This window comes from Dromiciops gliroides, chromosome 4 (assembly GCF_019393635.1).
Source record: "Dromiciops gliroides isolate mDroGli1 chromosome 4, mDroGli1.pri, whole genome shotgun sequence".
NCBI lineage: Eukaryota > Metazoa > Chordata > Mammalia > Microbiotheria > Microbiotheriidae > Dromiciops > Dromiciops gliroides.
In genome coordinates, this window is record NC_057864.1 from 19,427,118 (window position 1) to 19,445,929 (window position 18,812).

At 40.2% G+C, this 18,812-nt stretch overlaps 1 protein-coding gene across 8 annotated transcripts in view; it reads right to left on the reverse strand.

The window, feature by feature from the left end:
- FGGY (FGGY carbohydrate kinase domain containing) overlaps window positions 1-18,812 on the reverse strand; it is a 559,614-nt gene that overhangs the window by 485,082 nt on the left and 55,720 nt on the right. For all 8 annotated transcript variants that reach the window (XM_044002606.1, XM_044002608.1, XM_044002603.1 and 5 more), the window contains one exon: window positions 5,459-5,547. In XM_044002606.1, coding sequence (XP_043858541.1) covers window positions 5,459-5,547 — 89 coding nt within the window. The remainder of the gene's footprint in view (window positions 1-5,458; window positions 5,548-18,812) is intronic.

Below are 18,812 nucleotides of genomic sequence, written 5' to 3' on the forward strand. Positions count from 1 at the left end.
CTTTTCCTGATCCCTGCTAATGCTAAAGGCTTCTTTCTATTGATAATCCCCAGTGGGTCCTTCTATAGTTTGTCCGCACATAGTTGTTCTCATGTTGTTTCCTCCATTAGACCGGGAACTCTTTGAGACCAGGGACTGGCTTTTGCCTTTCTCAGCACCTCACATAGTCTGCTGATAGTGGTCACATAATAAATGCTGAAATGACTGACAATGGCTTACAAGCTATTGAGACAAAGGCTAGATATGCCTGCCATTGGTTCAACTGTTTGGATTGGCCAAACCAGAAGGTCTAGATACTAGCACCACAAACAGAAGGGTAGACGTTTCCAGAGTATGTAGTATTTTATACGGCATTTAGAAATATTTGCATATGTTCTTTTTTTTTCTATAAACAATCCCACAATACCTTTCCATTAAAACAACATCAGTAACAACTGCAACATTTAATCAAAACCATCAAACACCATGATGAGAGTTGACAGCACATCTAATTGTCCTTTATACTGGTTGCCATGTTTTAACATTAAGGGAAAAAGTAAGGGTTTAACCTTCTGTCATCTGGAACCTGCCCTGGTCCTAGATTTGACCTAAATTCTGTTACCTTTTAGTCCTGATTTCACTTAGTTTTATAGGCATTATGTATACAGTCTTTGTTTGTCCCCCAAATCATTTTGTACTCTTTCCGTATGATCCTCAACAACTCTGTGATGCTAGGTTTTATTCTCATTTTACACTAAGCAATGAAATTCAACAGCATTGATTAACCACCTGCTATGCTCTAGGCATGGTGTTTAGGTGCTAGGGGTACAAAGACAAAACTAAAAAGCAATCCTTGCTCTCAAGGAGTTTACTTTCTAATCAGAGGAAAGCAATACATATGGAGGTAACTAAATGTAAAATATTTAAAAGTATTTTGGGGAGAGCAGGAGGTGGATTGGGGAGAATACTGACAACTGGGGGAAAGACAGACAGAGCCTCATGTAGGTGGTGCCAGATGAGCTGAGCTGAGGAGCCTGGGCCAATTGAAAACCACTAGATTTGGAGACATAGAAGCTATGTTTGCTTCTGCGTTTTGCTACTTACTATCTGAGTGACCTTGGGCAAGTCACTTCAACTCTGTTGACCTTGATTTCCTTATCCATAAATTGAGGCGTTTAGACAGAATGGAGAAGACTTGGTGAAACTTCCAAGGCCTTCTCCGATTCTAGATCTTTGGTCATAGTGTTATGGGGATTCCATAAATCAATCAATTAAAAAAACATTTATTAAACACCTACCATGTAAGCATTGGGGATAGAAAAAGGCTAAAAGACAGTGCCTACCTTCAAGAAACTTTCAATCTAATGGGGGAAATTATAAGTAAAAAAATATATAAAATAAAAGTTATAAGGAGGATAAAGAGGAAATAATTAATAGAGGGAAGGCACTGGAATTAAGTCATCATGGCATTGAGGGTGAGAAATTAAGTGACTTCAACGTTATTCAGTTAATAAATAGCCAAGGAGGAACCAGAACATGTGCTCTTGGTACCCCCTTCAAGGCTCTTTTACCCCCACTATGCTGCCCTCTGTTAACAACAATAACAACAACAAAAAGATCCCATTATATTCAAGCAAACTATTTAACAGGTTGGTGGGGGGGGGGGGGGAATGTCCTTTCATTAGATTTACAGATAGGAGAATGCTTACCTACCATTTAGTCCACCCTGCTTGTACAATAGGTGATGATATAGGCAGGTATGTGGACTTAGAATCAGGAAGACCTGAGTTTGAACCTTGTCTCAAATACTTACTAGCTCTGTGACTCTGAGCAAGTCACTTAACCTCTGTTTGCCCCAGTTTCTTTCTTTTTTTTTTTTTTTTTTTTGGTGAGGCAATTGGGGTTAAGTGACTTGCCCAGGGTCACACAGCTAGTAAGTGTCAAGTGTCTGAAGCCAGATTTGAACTGAGGTCCTCCTGACACCAGGGCCCATGCTCTATCCACTGTGCCACCTAGCTGCCCCTGCCCCAGTTTCTTCTTCTGTAAAATGGGGATAATATTAGTGCTGACCTCGTGGAGTTGTGAGGACCAAGTGAAACAACATGTAAATTCCTTAAAGCGCTGCACAAATATTAGTTGTTATTGTTTTAAATATGGATAAACTGTAGTCAGAGAGATGAATTGCTTTGCCCACAGTCAGGCATCTAATAAGTAGCAGAGCTGGGCTTAGATCTTTGACCTTCTAAGCAGGGTTCTGAGTAAAGACCACCTGGGATCTAATCCCACCTCTGACCCTTATTGCTTATTTGGTCTTGGGCAAGACAAGCCTCAGTTTCCTTATCTCTCCTAGGAGAGGATTGAACTAGATAGTCTCTGAATTTTCAATCACCTCTAGACCTATATCCTAAAGTCAATGCTCTTCCAATGATGACTTAGTTAATTATTGTATGGTAAAAGTCTAAAGAAGACTTTTATGATGACAATTGAAAAACATTTATACAATACTCTAAAATTTGAAAAGAACATTATGTCTGGTAACTCTGGTTCTCAAAGGTACATGAGGTATTACAAGTGTGATTAGCATCATTTGAAAGATGAAGAGAGTGAAATTCAGAGAGAAAACTATACTCGTGTTCATGTGGCTACTGTCATGGATGGGATTCGAACCCAGAATGCTAAGCCCACTACTCCATCAGAGGTGCCTTGAATCCAGGTCTTCCGGACTGCAAAAGTACCCCTCTACCCATTATACCTTACTGACTATTTACTTTTCCCGTCAACTTTTCCTTCTCAATCACTGCAAGTGGGACCAGTTGGTTCAAGTGTCAGACTTATCATTCAACTCTTCCCAGCCTTTGAAACCTCCAAAGGGAGGTTTCAAAAGCCCATCATGCCAAGCAGCTACATATGTGAACAAGCAGAAACCCCTGGGGATGTAGGTTCAAAGACAACTTCATGGCAGGTGAAATTCAGCATGATGGATGGAGTGCATAGCAAAGCAAGAATCTGCTATCTCCTATGTAGCCAGTGAAATTTCATGCCCTCTTCAACTCCCTGGAAAGCAGAGGTCTGCAGCCTACAGAAGGACAGAGGAAGAAATGGCCTAGGGTGAATAGTCTGCCTACTCCTGGCTTCCCACTCTGACTAATGGTGATGACCTTCACACACAACAGCTTACTGTTCACTATTTACTTCCCACAAATATTTGTGTGCACATTTATCTTTTTAATGGAAATTCCCCTCCCTTATTGACTTGTGCCTACCCAATTCTCTAATTATGAGCTGTTCCCATAAGCATGACAGGATCCCAGTTTTGTGAGTTCCCTAATACTGCAGGTGACAATAACAACCCATTTGATTTTCTATGAGACTCAAAACCCAGCTTCCATAGACATAGAAACTCGCCCAGTGAGCAGTTAGGACAGCCATGACTATGAAGCTGATGTAAATTTTAGAGATATCTGAGGGATGTAGTCTGAGCTTTAGTTACAGCATGTGCCATTGTAGAAAAGCAATGGGGATGGGGGCAGCTAGGTGGCGCAGTGGATAAAGCACTGGCTCTGTATTCAAGAGGACCTGAGTTCAAATCCAACCTCAGACACTTGACACTTACTAGCTGTGTGACCCTGCGCAAGTCAGTTAACCCTCATTGCCCCACAAAAAAAAGGTAATGGGGATTTCCAAATGCATGCCTCAAAACATGGGGCTTCCTAAGATGTATTAAAAGATTCACAAGAAGGTACCAAGAAAAATCAAGTAGGATGCACAGCCTCAGATTGGTTGCATTGGGAATTTTCAGAAGAGGAGCTTATTTTACTTTCCCAGTACTTTCTACCCCAATTATGAGTCTACTCTCTTCCCCTAATCCCACCAAAATAGGTTCTAGTTATTTTATATTTACTTATTTATGTGTGTAGCCTCATAGATTTAAAGGGCAAAAAGATCTTTAGAAGAGAAGGCAAAAGAAGAGAATAAGCATTCATTAAATTCCCACTATATACTAGGCACTATTCTAAGAACTTTACAAATATGACCTCACTGGATCCTTAGCACACCCCTGGAAGGCAGGTGCTATTATTATCTCCATTTTACAGATAAGGAAACAGACAGACATAGGTTAAATGACTTGTCCAGGATCACACAGCTAATAAGTGTCTGGAGTCAAATTTTAACTCACTTTTTGACTCCAAGCCCAGCTCTTTAACCCCTGTTCGACCTAGTATGAGGAAACTGAGTCTCAGAGAAATTAACTAACTTGCCCAGTATCAAGGTAATAAGTGAGAGAACCATGATTTAAACATGTTGCTGACTAAAGTCAGCAATTTTTCTGCTGGACTAAAGTGTCTGTTAACATGTTGTTTTCCCCTCTTAGAATGAAAACTCCATTAGGGCAAAGCCAGTTTTGGTTTTTATCATTGTATCTCTATCACTAAGCAGGTACGATGAGATATAATATATAGGAGATTATATAAGCATAACAATATGATGATTCTACAATTTACAGTTACATAATATTACTATAGTACTATATAATTAGATTACATAATATATAACATTAATATAATAGTTATATAAGATGAAATTATATATTACTAATGTTTATATGTATATGCATGGTATATATGATTTTTATCAGACCTCTGCTATGATTTCATTAGTATGCCACTTTAGGTGAAGAACACACACACACACACACACACACACACACACACACACTTCCCCCATTAGCACTGGGCTCAGGCTTTGAAGTTTTAAAGAGTTGCCTAGGACACTGAGAAATTAAGGACCTTGTGCTAAGCCACACAACCAGTAGTTAGTTATTTGAGTCAGAAATTGAACCCAGGACCTTCTGAATCCAAGGCTGGCTCTCTGTTCATCATGCTCTGCTGCCTCTCATATACTTCAAATAAATGCTTGCTGAATTTATTTGAGTTTAATTTTAAGTTCTTTATGGATGAAACAAGAGGCCCAGAGAGCCACTGGCCCTAAGTACCCATAATTCTTGCTTCTATAGGAGCCCAGGGTAAATTCTACAATGCCTCCACATGTCCATCCACCTCTAAAAGTCACATTCTATTTCCCTTTCAATCTCAAAGGTCAACGGAGGAATGTTTTCTTCTTTCAAACCAAAACAGCTGGTAAGCCCAGCCTTTGCTGACTCTGAGTCAGTCACATGTGAGGCTGAAGTCTGCCTGAATCTCACTCTTAAGGATCCATGTCTTAATTAATTGCTCTAGCTGAACACACACAAACCCCATGGCTTCCCACAACAGTTGTTCTGGGGCAGGAGCACTGGAAGCTATAAGATAGTTTCAAGATGTTTCAAGTATGTGAAATCGCATGCAGATGTCCAAATAGTATGTCCAGTCAAACTGAATTTAAAATGGCATATCGGCCTGAGTCAATGCCTACACACAAACATGCTCTTGGGCAGGAGAATGGATGAGAACAAGTGGGATGCAATTTTCAATTCACCTACCTGGCCGTGACGCCGGTCGCCTTCCATGATAGGAAGTCAGGTAGATCGAAAAAGTGGCCCGCCTTATCCCAGCAAGACTTTTTCAAGTTCTGCAAAATGAAAAATACGTTAGGATCAATTAGGGCTCTTTTCCACCTTTCCCCCCAACATATTCAATCATGGCTTGAAATCGTCAAGCCAAGTCCAAACCCAACAATGCCAATGAAAACATATTCTATTTGGGGCAGAGGGGCTAGGGGAGAAACTCACTCACATCAGCTGGGGGAGGGGGGGGGGATCAAGCAGACAATTATTAAATAGTACTTCAAAGTTCTTTTTTGTTCTCTTTTCAACCAAAGTGAGCCAAAGCACTCTCTTTTTTGAGAGGGTGTACAAGCGATTTTCCTGGTGAAGAGACCATGTAGATAAAGAACAAGGCATTTAAATGAAAATAATGTTTCAACCCCTGACAACTGTGAGCCAGAGAGGGAGCTCTGTAAGAATATGGAAGATAAGATGTTTTGTTGGTGTTGTTGATTTTTGTGGGGCAATGAGGGTTAAGTGACTTGCCCAGGGTCACACAGCTAGCTAGTAAGGGTCAAGTGCCTGAGGCCGATTTTGAACTCAGGTCCTCCTGAGCTGCCCCCTATTCTTTAAATTTCTACCTATATCAGCTCACCCAAAAAGAAAGAGAAAACACCATCCTCAAGGAGCTTGCTATCAAGTTCAATGAGCTGTCCTTGATTGATTTTCAACAATCACAAATCCAAAAAACACATCTGGCAAGCTAATATAGACTGCCCATATTAAAGGCCCCTCCCTTTTTATGTCCCTCTTAACTGATTCCATTTCCTTCTCTTGCTTTCATATCACCATTAGACATCTGGCTACAGTATGAACAGGAAGAATTTCCCAAAACATGGGTTCTCATAAAAAAGGCAAACTGAAAGAAACAGAGGTAGAAAGAAAAGAGAAAGATTTTCTGGCCAGGAAGGACAGTACAAAAATAACAAACAGGGAACTGAAATCCAAGCTAAATGAGAAGCTGGTAAGTGAACAGTTGGGTACTCCAACAAGTTTAATGACTAATCCTGCACAAAATTGACCTCAGTGCCCTGAAAAGAATGGCAGTTTTGACTGCTAAGGTCCTAGATATTGTTTGTGAAAAATCAAATTAAAATTTCTGGAGCCTGAAGACAGGTAAAGACGTTCATGGTTTTCATTTGGGGAAGAAAGTTGGTCAATGAGTCAGTAAGCACTTGGCTTGGAAATCTCCCTCAAATACTTATTACCTGTGTCAGTTTCTCCACATGTAAAATGGGAAAGTCTCCTTCTAGCTATAAATCTATCATGTTATGGCCATAGCTGAACTGATAAGATTTGGAGGGAGGGCCCTAGAAAAATACAAAAAAAAAAAGGTACGCTATTGGCCATATCCTATTTAAAAGTTTTATCAAAAATGTGGAAAATGATACGGATGACACACATCAGTTTTGCAAATTGTTCAAATCTGGGAGGGATGAATAAAAAGTGGTGCGACAGAATAGATATTCATTCACCAAGATCTTATAAGATTAGAACAATGAAGCAAATATAATAGTATGAAATTTAATACAAACAAATGAAAAGTGCTTTTTTCTGTTCGAATAATCAATTTCACAAGTCTTCTATTGGAGAGATATGAATGGGCAGTGGTCTGTGTGAAAAAGAAATGGTAAGAGGCTATAAAACTATTTCCAAAGATGATTAGGGAAAAAGGAAAAGAACCCAATATGCTCTAAAATGTTTATAGCAGCTCTCTTTGGGGTGGCAAAGAACTTGAGATTACAAGGATGCCCATTGATTGGAGAATGGTTGAATAAGTTGTGATATAACATTGTGATGAGATACTATTGTGCTATAAGAAATGATGAGCTCAATGATCTTAGAAAAACATGGAAAGACTTACACAAAATAAGGAAGAATGAAATGAGCAGAACCAACACACCATTGTATATAGTAACAGCAATATTGGTTTTTTCTTTTCTTTTTTTGCAGGACAATGAGGGTTAAGTGACTTGCCCAGGGTCACACAGCTAGTAAGTGTCAAGTGTCTGAAGCCAGATTTGAACTTAGGTCCTCCTGTATCCAGGAATATTGTTTTAAGAATGACATTGAGCAAATAATACATTTTGACTATTACGAAAACCCAAATTAACTATAAGGGACATATGAAGAATGACATTATCTGCATCCAGAGAAAAACTGAAAAATAGAAGTATGTATAAAATAATTTATATTTTATATGTATATACATATACACACACACATATACATACATACAAAAACACATATACATACATACATACATACATGCATGCATACATGCATACATACATACATACACACACATCTATTTGTGTTTACTGGTAGCCTTATCTAGGGAAGGGTGGGAGAGGGAAGAAAAAGGGGGGAAAATAAATTTACATGATAACTTTATTATATATTTAAAAGGAACTACAAGTTGTACATAATAGATTTGCAGTTCCATTTGCAACCATCTTTTTTCTTATACTGTTATGGAATTCCTTTGTTTATTCCACAAATTTAAAATAAAATAAATAAAATACATTTTTTAAAAAAGGGAATAAATTTAATTTGAGTCAATATGACACAGCTGACAGAAAGCTTCTGCAATCCTTGGCTGAATTAAAAGAGAATGCTCTAGCAAATCTGGACAGCATACTAAAAAGCAGAGACCTTGCCTTGCTGACAAAGGTCCCTCTAGTCAAAGTCATGTTTTTTCCAGTAGCAATGTATGGCTGTGAGAGTCGGACTATAAAGAAAGCTGATACACTACATAATCGATGCTTTTGAATTGCAGTGCTGGAGAAGACTTTTGAGAGTCCCTTGGACAGCAAGAAAATCAAATCAGCCAATACTTAATTAATTCAGGCAATTCACTGGAAGGTCTCAAATACTGAAGCTGAAACTTAAAAACTTCGGTCACATAATGAGAAGATGGGGCTCACTGGAAAAGGGATTGATGTAGGGAGAGACTGAAGGCAAAAGAAGAAGACAGCAAAGGATGAGAGAGACAGGAAAGTGTTGTAGAAACAACAAACATCAACTTGTACAGACCTTGAGAGATAATAGAAGAAAGAAGGGGTCAGCAGGCCATAGAATAGGGTCACCAAGAGTCAGACGTGACTGAATAACAATAACAGCAAAAGCGTTCAGAATCAGAGCAATGATAGTTCTGCTGTATATTGACCTGGTTAGCTCTGGAGTACTTTGCTTAGGTCTTGGCATCATGATTTTGAAAGGGCAATGGATTACATCCAGAAGAGGACAACTGAGAAGTTGATGGTGCTGAAGATCATGTAATATGAGGACCGACTAAAGAAACCAGAGATGTTTAGCCTGGAGAGGTGAAATGGACAAAACAGTTGCCTTCAAGGCTCTAGACCATTTGTCAGGTGTCATAGTGAGAGCTCATTTTCAGATATAGATGGGCCAAATGACTATGAGCTCAAATCCTAATTTGAAATTCTGTAAGTCTACATCCCTGTTCAATTATTATTTGGCCTTCAGATTCAAAGGGATCCATTCCTTTGCTGAGATTCTATGAACCACTGTCTCATTTTAAACAAGTCAACTCTCATCTTCATAGGTACTGACTTCCTCAAAGACAGTAGTGGTAGTGGGGGATAGGAGGGGAGGATATGTGAAAAGACATAGGTAGCAAGAAGATAGGAAAATACGGGAGAAAATTATAGAGAAAGGTAGTTTGACATGGAAGAAGGAAGGAAGGAAGGGAGGGGAGGAAGGAAGAAAGGAAGGAAGGAAAGGAGAAAGGAAGGGAGGGAGGGAAGAGAGAAAGAGAGAGAGAGAGAGAGAGAGAGAGAGAGAGAGAGAGAGAGAGAGAGAGAGAGGAATAAAAGTAATGAAAGAAAAGGGGGTGGGGAAGGAGTGAATGCTTCCAGGAGCCTGGGTTCATTTCTCCAGAAATGCTGACAGACCATATGTGAGTGATCCCATGCTGGGTTTTTTTTTTCTTTTTGGATGGAGCCCATGATTTTCAAGTGCTTTGTCATCAAAGGCTTGACTGGCCAAAAGTATATCAGGCCCCACTGATGTATTTTTCAGCTCTGGACTGCCCACAGGGCTGGAGTCCATAACAACACCCTCTGGCACACAGAAGAGAGAGCTCTGAGCAATCACACCTCACCGAAGTCTAGCCTATCTACTCCCTCACTTGCACTTGGGTGTAGTACCCCACTCTATCCAAGGAGGAAAAGAGGACTTCGAACCTGCTTATTAAAAATCCTCCCCCTACAGTTCTGTTTAATGGTAAGGGACACCAAGACATCTCCCCATTTAATGAATAAACGAGGCATTAAGGACCTACTATGTGCCAGGCACTGTGATAAGTAAGGGAGATACAAATATAAAGAAAGATCAATCAATCCCCACTCTAGAGGAGCTCATATTCGAAAAGAGAAGACTACAAGTAAATATAAAAGTACATACAGTACAGAAAAAACAAAGGAGCTAAAGACAGATAGCAAAGACATCCAATATTACTCTTTTCCCTCCTTTCCAAAATAAAAGCTCCAGTTATTTAGGCTCCATAGAGCTGTGAGGTGGGCTGCAAGGTATCTGCTTCCCAATGCCAGTCCTGGAACTAGTCAATCCCTAAGGCTTGGAATGAATCAAAAGGATGCAAGGTTCAAAGAAACACATCCATTATTTGATAAAAACCACAGCATTTCTCAGGAGTAGCATATCACTCAAAACAAAGCCAGCTGCAGAGTTCAGCAGAGGGTGGAGAGAAAGCTGGGCGGCCGCAAACATCAGAGCAGGCCAGGAGCAGTCGTGTCCTCCTCAGGGCAGAACGCCCATGAGGGATCTACAGTTTTTTGAGGGGAGGGGATAGGATGGGGGGATGATCTCAGTCTAACCCATCCTTCTGACTGCTGCTCTAATCAAAGGGATAATGAGGCAGGTGGGGATTCATGCAGGTTAGGAACCCTACTCTCCCATTTCACTTACTGGGGAGGGACATCATAGAAATCAAGGAAACAGGAGTTGTTGCTGAAGTACTCCACTATTTGGTTATTAATTGCAAAGGAATGATAACTGGCCTGTTTGTATGAGAGTCGAAGCATAATGAATGAAGGAGAGAAGAATGCTTTTTCCCCTTCATTCCCCACTTGATAAATTGGTCCCTGAAGATTCTTAAGAGATTGTTTTCTAGCAAAACTTTTGAAAAGCACAAATAGCCACAAGAAAAGGAGAGACCTTGTCCTCAACTGAAGTTCAAAGCCTGAAACTGGGAAGCTTGTAAAAAGAGCAGCTTGATCAGTGGTTAAAAAAAGGGAAGAAATATTATCCCAATGGTCATCATTCCAAGCACAGTGATGTTGAGAAGTCAATGTGGTTAGAATTCCCAGCAGACCCTTATCCCAGTGAAGATCTTTCTGGACTACTTCACCTCTATGCATTGGAGATAGAAGAAGTGTTTCAGTCCCATGTGGGACAGTAGGGTACCTCTTTTTGTTCATCCCCTCCAGCATTTGTTGTTTCTGACAGGTGTGATGTAATACCTCAGAGTTGTTTTAATTAGCATTTCTTTAATCAAGAGTGATTAGAGTATTACAAAGAGGTAAACATCTAAACACTCTTTTACTGTCTAAGAAATAGAGTGTTGGATCACTGAAATAGATTAAATACACAATACACTTTAGTAAATAGCCATAGCAATTTGGTGTTTGACAAAGCCAAAGTTCCAAGCTTTGGAACAAGATTGGCTAATATGACAGAAAATGAAAATGACAAATGTTGGAGAGATGTGGGAAAATTGGGACATGAATGCACTCTTGGTGGAGTTGTAAACTGATCCAATCATTCTGGAGAGCAACTTGAATCTATGTCCAAAGGGCTACAAAACTACATATAACCTTTAACCCAGCAATACCACTACTAGGTCTGTATCCCAAAAAGCTGAAAGAAAAAGGAAAAAAGACCCATATGTACAAAAATATTTATAACAGCTTTTTGTGGTGTCTAAGAATCAGAAGCTGAGGGGATGCCCATCAATTAGGGAATAGCTGGATAAGTTGTGGTATATGATTCTGATGGAATATTATTATGCTATAAGATATGACAAGGGAGATGGTTTAAAAAAACTGCAAAGACTTATCTGAACTGATGAAAAGTGAAGGGAGCAGAACCAGAAGAATGCTGCACATAGTAACAGCAATATAATAATCATCTGGAAAGACTTAGTTACTCTGAGCAACACAATGATCCAAGAATACCTCAAAGGACTTAGGATGAAAAATGCTTTTCCTTCTCCAGAACAAGAACTGAATACCTCTCATCAGCAGCTTCACTCAGTGCTAGCAAAGGGTTCCCCGGAATCTCTTTCTCACCAGTTGTCTGATCCCTTGCCATATTTGGTGAGAGTTCCCTAAGCTGTTTCTCTGGCTGCCCTCACTGCCCACTGCACTTGTTACTGCTGCACTCTCACCCCAGTGTCACAGACTTCTCCTGCCAACCTCCTAAGTTGTCTTAGGCTAAAAGATATCTCATTCTGACCTTCTGTCCTCTCTATTGCTCCAAAACATGATTTGAGGAATTATTTTTAAATTTTTTGGAAGAGAATGTTGGGAGAATTCAGTTGCATTAATGCCTCTATACTGCCATACCCCTTTCTATTTGAGTTTGACATGAATTTGCTTTATTTTCAAATATTACAGTGATATTATCTGTGTTTTCATCAGGCATTGATAAAATGCTAAACAGTATAATATTAATGACAGATCCCTGGGGCACTCCACTAGAGACTTTGCACCAGATTGACATTGATCTCTGAGTTGCTTTTTGTATTTTTTAATCATTTTTAGGGAGGAAACTAGCAGCCACAGGCTTGGGCCCACACAAGCTCCATCTATAGGCCTAAAATTGTGGAATTCCTTTATTCAACTCTAGGTCACTGCAATTCCTTGCTCCAAACCTCCATTGTTTTCCAAATCTAGTTCCTGTAAGTATGAACAAGGACTAAATCAATGTATTACTTTTTATAGCCAGAACAAGAGATTTTCAGGATCTAAACTAGATAAAGATCCAATCAGTTTCCTTCATATGAAGGATCTGGCACTAAAACATATTTTTCCTCATTTCCCATTTGATCAATGCTTGTCCCTCCCTCACCCCCATCAAATCCATCAAAGCCGCATTGTATTTGATTTGTATCTACTTTACATCTGCTTATCTTCAAATATGTTTAACATAAAATAGAGTGTCAGCTCTCTGAGGGCAGGAACTGTGATAAACACTGGGGATACAAAGAAAGACAAAAACATCCCCCACCTTCAAGAAGCTTACAATCCAGGAGAGATCACATGCAAACAAGTTACAAACAGGAGGCAGCCAAGGCACAGTGGGGCTATCTCAAAGAGCAAGCATTCCTATGAAAGGGGACACTTGGAAAGGCTCTTTGAGGAAGGTGGAATGTGACCTGGTCCTTGGATGAAGCCTGGGAAGTCAGGAGGAGGCATAGTAGAGAAGGAACAATATTGCAGGCATGGGAGATAGCCAGTGATAATGCCCAGTGAGGAGATGGAGCATCATGTTTGAGGCACAAAAAGGAGGCCAATGTCAGTGGATTGTAAAGGATGTGGAGGGGTAGAAGGTATTGGGTATTGGACAGCTGGAAAGCTAAGCATTTGAGGAGGGTTTTAGAAACCAAAGAGGGCTTTCTATTTAATTACAGAGCTAAAAGGAGCCACTGGAGTTTATTCAATTAGGGGGTGACATGTTGCCTTCTTTTACTAGAATCTAAGCTCATTACAAGTATTGAGTTTTTCATTTTTTGTGCTAGAATCCCCAGTGCCTGGCAAAATGCCTAGCCCATAGCTGCTGTTTAATAAATGCTTGTTGATTGGTTGATTGAGTTGCATCCCCTCTACCTAGCAGAGTGGTCCGTGGGATAGAATGTTGGACTTGGCATCAGAAAGGCCTGAGTTCAAACATGGCCTCCAACATTTTTTGGTTGTGTGAATCAGGGAAAGTCACTTATTCTCTCTCATCCTCAGTTTCTTCCTCCATAAAATGGGGAGAATAATCACACCTATGCCACAGGGCTATTGAGAGGATGAAATGAGATGACCTATGTAAAGTGGTTTGCAAATTTTAAAGTGTTATAGAAATTTTAGCTATTAGCATGATCACAAGTGGTTGTTGATTTGAATTCATTTGAAAGTATCTCAAAATAGAGCACACATGCCAAGATGACCCTTATCGGCTTGAGCTCATTTTAGTCCTCCTGAGAGAGTAGAAAGCTCATTTCTCCCTGATAAGCAGCACAGGGGCCAGCACCTAATGATTTTTGGTCATCACTTATCTCCCCATTAGATTGTTAGGTCCTTGAAGAACCTAACAAGCCCATAGGACCTTGGGGCAACTCCACAGGACCAAGAACAGAGACTGTCTTCGAAAGTCAAACAACTCAACCAATATCTATTCAAAGCTCACACTTATATAGCATTTCAAGGTTTACAAAGCAAAGGCAAATGTCTAGAATGCAGTACTTGGAGTCCCAAAACCCTGAGTTCAAATCCATGGTCAAAACTTACTAGCTGTGTGACCTCTCTCAGCCTAAGTTTTGTCATCTGTAAAATGGGAATGATAATCACACCTACCTCCCAGGGTTGTTGTGAGGATCAAATGACTTCATATGTGTAAAGTGCTTTGCATATCTTAAAGCTCCCTACAAAAGCTAGTTTTGATGAGGATGGAGATGATGCACCTACTATGTGCCAAGCATTGTACTAAATACTGGTAATCTAAAGTTATCAAGCCAACAAGCATGTATTTATTCCCCACTGTGTACCACACTAAGCACTGGGGATACAAAGAAAGAGGGAAAACAGGCTCTGCTCTCACAGGGCTCAGACTAGGTACATATAAGATATATACAGAATGAATTAATTCAAGCTCATTGAATAAATGAGAAGCAAGAAAAAGCTCTGTCCCAGTCTCATTTCCCAGGGATCAGGTTTGTATCTATTCCCTGGAGGGTTACAGAATGAAGAAGGATCCTGGCCAAGGAGACTGCCAGGGAGACAAATCTCTCTTGTCTGGGGTGAGCAGGTCCTTTGGAGGGGTTTCATTTTAATTGGCAAATGGATTCATTCACTTCCTGGCCTGGCTGGCTGGGTTGCCGCTGAGCCCAGGGAATGTCTGTCCTACCCCATTTAGGAGGGACTGCAGGGCCAAGAGACAGGAAGTGATTTCGGGGATAATTTTTGATGAAATGGACTGGATGCTGTCCTAGCAGCTTCCATCCACTGATGCCCCTTATATGCCCTGCTCCAAAGTCAATTACCTTGGCTCCTCTTCCTTAGATACATTTTGACATAATACTTAATGGAAGCCATTCATGCTTCATCATCCTGGGCTGCAGAAGGGGCTCCTTAAAAAAAAAAATGATGAAATGGCCATGTCTTTGCTATTGGCTTCAGATGATCAAGTCCAGGATGTCACAGAATCACAGCATATGAGAACTAGAAGGGCCTTCAGTGGCCATCTAGTCCAACTCATGTACGAAAGGGATGGCCAAGAAGTGGTTATCCAGCCTCTGCTTGAAGATACCCACACACACACCCAAGGGGAATAGACAGACTATCAAGACATCTCATCTCACTTCAGGACAGCTTTCACTGGTAGAGAGCTTTGCCTTCATCAAGCTTAAATTGGCTCCTTTTTCATTTCCATCACGTATATTCTACCAAGGCCAAGGATGAATAATCAATAATTCCCTTTGCACAGAATCTTGGCCAATTATCTAGAGGGAACTGGTATCCCAAGAGAGAGTGCTGGTCCTAGAGTCAGGAAGACCTGAGTTCAAATCTGGCCTTAGACACATTAGTTCTTTGATCCTAGGCAGGTCACAACATCTGTTTGCTTCAGTTTCCTCAACTATAAAATGGGAATAATAACAGAACCTGCCTTGCAAGGTTGTTGTGGGGATCAAATGCAATAATATGTGGATATAAGTGCTGAACACAGTGCATGCCCATAGTGGAGACTAGATAAATGCTTGTTCTCTTCTCTTTCCCCATAGGTTTTTTTTTCTTTTTTTTTTTTCAGGGCAATGAAGGTTAAGTGACTTTTTCAGGGTCACACAGCTAGTGTCAAGTGCCTGAGGTCACATTTGAACTCAGGTCCTCCTGAGGGCCGGTGCTTTATCCACTGCGCCACCTAGTGGCCCCTCCCTATAGGTTTTTAGTAAAGGTTTAGTGATCTTGAATCCATAATATTGACGATTCCTAGAACATAAATTTCTTCAAATATGTCTTAGCCCTTCCCTTAGTGAGGTGGAGGATTGTGGGTGAGGAACATTGGCTATGTTGTCAGATATAGCTGCTGTGTTGATTGGCTGCTCTTTGGTATAGGAAAAGGTGACCTGTGTAGTGGAGGGGGGGCAGGTATCAAAAATGATTGTGATCTAACCACAAAAGGTGGAAAGAATACCCTCACTTTTTAACAAGGATGTCTAGGCTGATGCCTTGTCAAAGGGGCTGAGCTACCCTAGGACTGGCCAGTTCAAAAGTGGCTTGTTATGGGTCTGGAAGTGGAGGAGCATCAATGTTTTGGTATGTCAATTCTCTTGGTTTGAGAGACAGAAAAAGTATACCCCAGCTACGTCCCCCTGAGGAATTTCTTTGTGTGCTTTAGTTTCTTCATATGTAACATGAGGCAGTTCAGCCAGAAGGCCTTTAAGATATCTCCTTGGTCTCATATCCTATGATTTCGCTATATTATGAATTAAGCAAATTCAGAGAAAGAAGTGTGATCAATTTGCTCAAAGTATCTCCAAAGGACTGCTCAAAAATAAAGTACTTACAGCAAATATACCCTTTGCCATGATCATCGCCACTAAGAATTGAACACAGAGGGGGAAATACAGAAAGTCAACAAGAATGCCTAAAAACACCACTCAGACTTTCTTCTGGAGGATAAGAGAAGGGAAAAGAAAGAGAATTTTAAAAGAAAGAAAAGGAGAAAAAAGAGAAATGAAGAAAAAAGGGAACAGACGAGAGAGAAAAGAAAGACAAAGAAAGGAGAATTAAAAAGAGCAGAGAAGAAAGGAAAGAGAGAAATGAAGGGAGAGAAGAGGAGCAAACATGAGATGACTTGGATGAGAGGTAATAAAGAGTAAAAATATTACACACATGACAAGGTAGAAGGGGCAAAGAACAACATAAACCAAGTCCATGTGCCATATGCTCAGGAAGAGGAAAACACCAAGAGGGAAGGGTGGAAACGAGAGGACGGCTGCCCTTGCTCCGCAGCCACATCTTTTCTCATGGTGAATGAGCTCATTTATGATGTCATTGTCTCTGAGTCATCAGAGGTAGAAAAAGGCCTATGAGGCCATCTGGTCCAGCCCTTCTGCCTACCAAGGGTCAATGCAACACTATATTCTCTGGGGCTTTGTCTTGTCTAGTCTAGTCCTGAAATGAGTCAAACAATGAAAACTTCCACCTAAACCATTGGGAAAATTTTTAACCATTTACCTGAACAGCCAAAAATAATATATGTGGGCAAATTACAGCTGCCTTTTACCCAGTCTTCAGGTCTAGACTTGACTCAATCTTTGGGACCAAATACATGAAACAATGCCTCCCTCCCTCCCTTCAGTCCAATCCAATCCCTTCTCCAATACAGCCTTTGCAAAGCTGGCAATCAATCAATAAACAATCATGTATTAAGTACCAACTATATGCAAAGAACAGTGGTAAGTGCTAGGGATACAAAGTAAAAAAAAAAAAAAGTAAACAAAAGACAATCCCTACCCTCTGGGAGCTTACAATCAAATGCAGGAGACAACATGAGGAAGGAAGTGACATAATCAGACCTCTGGTTTTAAAAAATCATTTTAGTGGCTGAATGGAGGACCCAACAATAAGCTATTGCAATAGTGAAGACAAGAGGTGATGAGGGATCCATACAAATTAATTAAAAAGGTCCACAGGTAGAATGGATTACTTCAATGAGTCATGAGTTCCACATCACTGGGGACCTTCTAGAAGGAGCTAAATGAACACTTTTTGGTATTATGTGCTTGTACCTCTAAAATGGATAAAGAAGTATTCTTGACTGATTAAGAGACATAGCTAGCTAACCAAAGAAAGCTCTTTGCTATCCTGAAGATTTTGTTTTTAATTCTCTGAAAACTGTCATTTTCAGGAATGTCAATATCAGTGGTGTAGTGGTCCTGAAAGTAGAGGGCACAGCTGTATAAAATAAAGATGAGGCAAGAAAATGAAAAACTGAAAAGTAGATAGAAACCTTAGGTAAACAAAGACAGGACGCTAAGAACTCCCCTGAGTGAATATGGGGCATACTGACTTATGAGCCTGATTTTCATGAAACCTCCATGAGAGAGACCCCTCCCCCTGCCCCAAGACAAAATCCATAGCAGATACTCTAAAAGTAGCTAACGTGACTCTATATCCTCTTCAAAGGCCAAATAAAATCATGTCCTAACCTGACAAGTTCCTGAACAATCTTTCCAAGGAGATGACCTGGCTTCATACAAGAGATGAGATTAGATTTGGCTTCTTTTTATGTGAGAGGGAAAATGAGATTTGACAATAAAAGGGAAAATAATATTAGAGTGGAAAAGGTCACCAAGGAATGGCACAGCCGAGGTCCTGGCTTTCTATGAAGGTTTATATCCCTTTGCAAAGCACAAGACAGGTCTAAGCAGCTCCTTTAAAGTCCTGGATCATTCTGGGGCAGAGGAAGAGGACAGTTTTATTCCTTAGCTCTTTTTCCCAAAGGTGGAAGACCCTTCCGATTTTGAAAATCAACCCAAAGTCATTCCCCCAATAGATAAATAGTCAAAAGGTGTGAACAGGCAGTTTTCTGATGAAGAAATCAATACAATGTATAGTTATATAAAAATTTTCTAAATCATTATTGATTAGAAAAATGAAAATTAAGACAACCTTGAGATATAAATTTACACCAATCAGATTGCCTAAAAACAAAGGGGAAAGTGGCAAATGTCTGAGGGGATATGGAAAAATTGGGACACTGATTCATTGCTAGCAGAATTGTGAACTGATACAACCATTTTGGAGAACAACTTGGAATTATGCCCAAAGAGTTATCAATTTGCCTATACCCTTTGACCCAGCAATACCACTACTAAGTCTATTTCCAAAGATGATTAGGTGAAAAGGAAAAGAACCTATATTTTCTAAAATATTTGTAGCAGTTCTCTTTGTGGCAGCAAAGAACTGGAGATTGCAGGGATGTCCATCAACTGGGGAATGGCTGAACATCTTGTGGTATATGATATTGATGGAATACTACT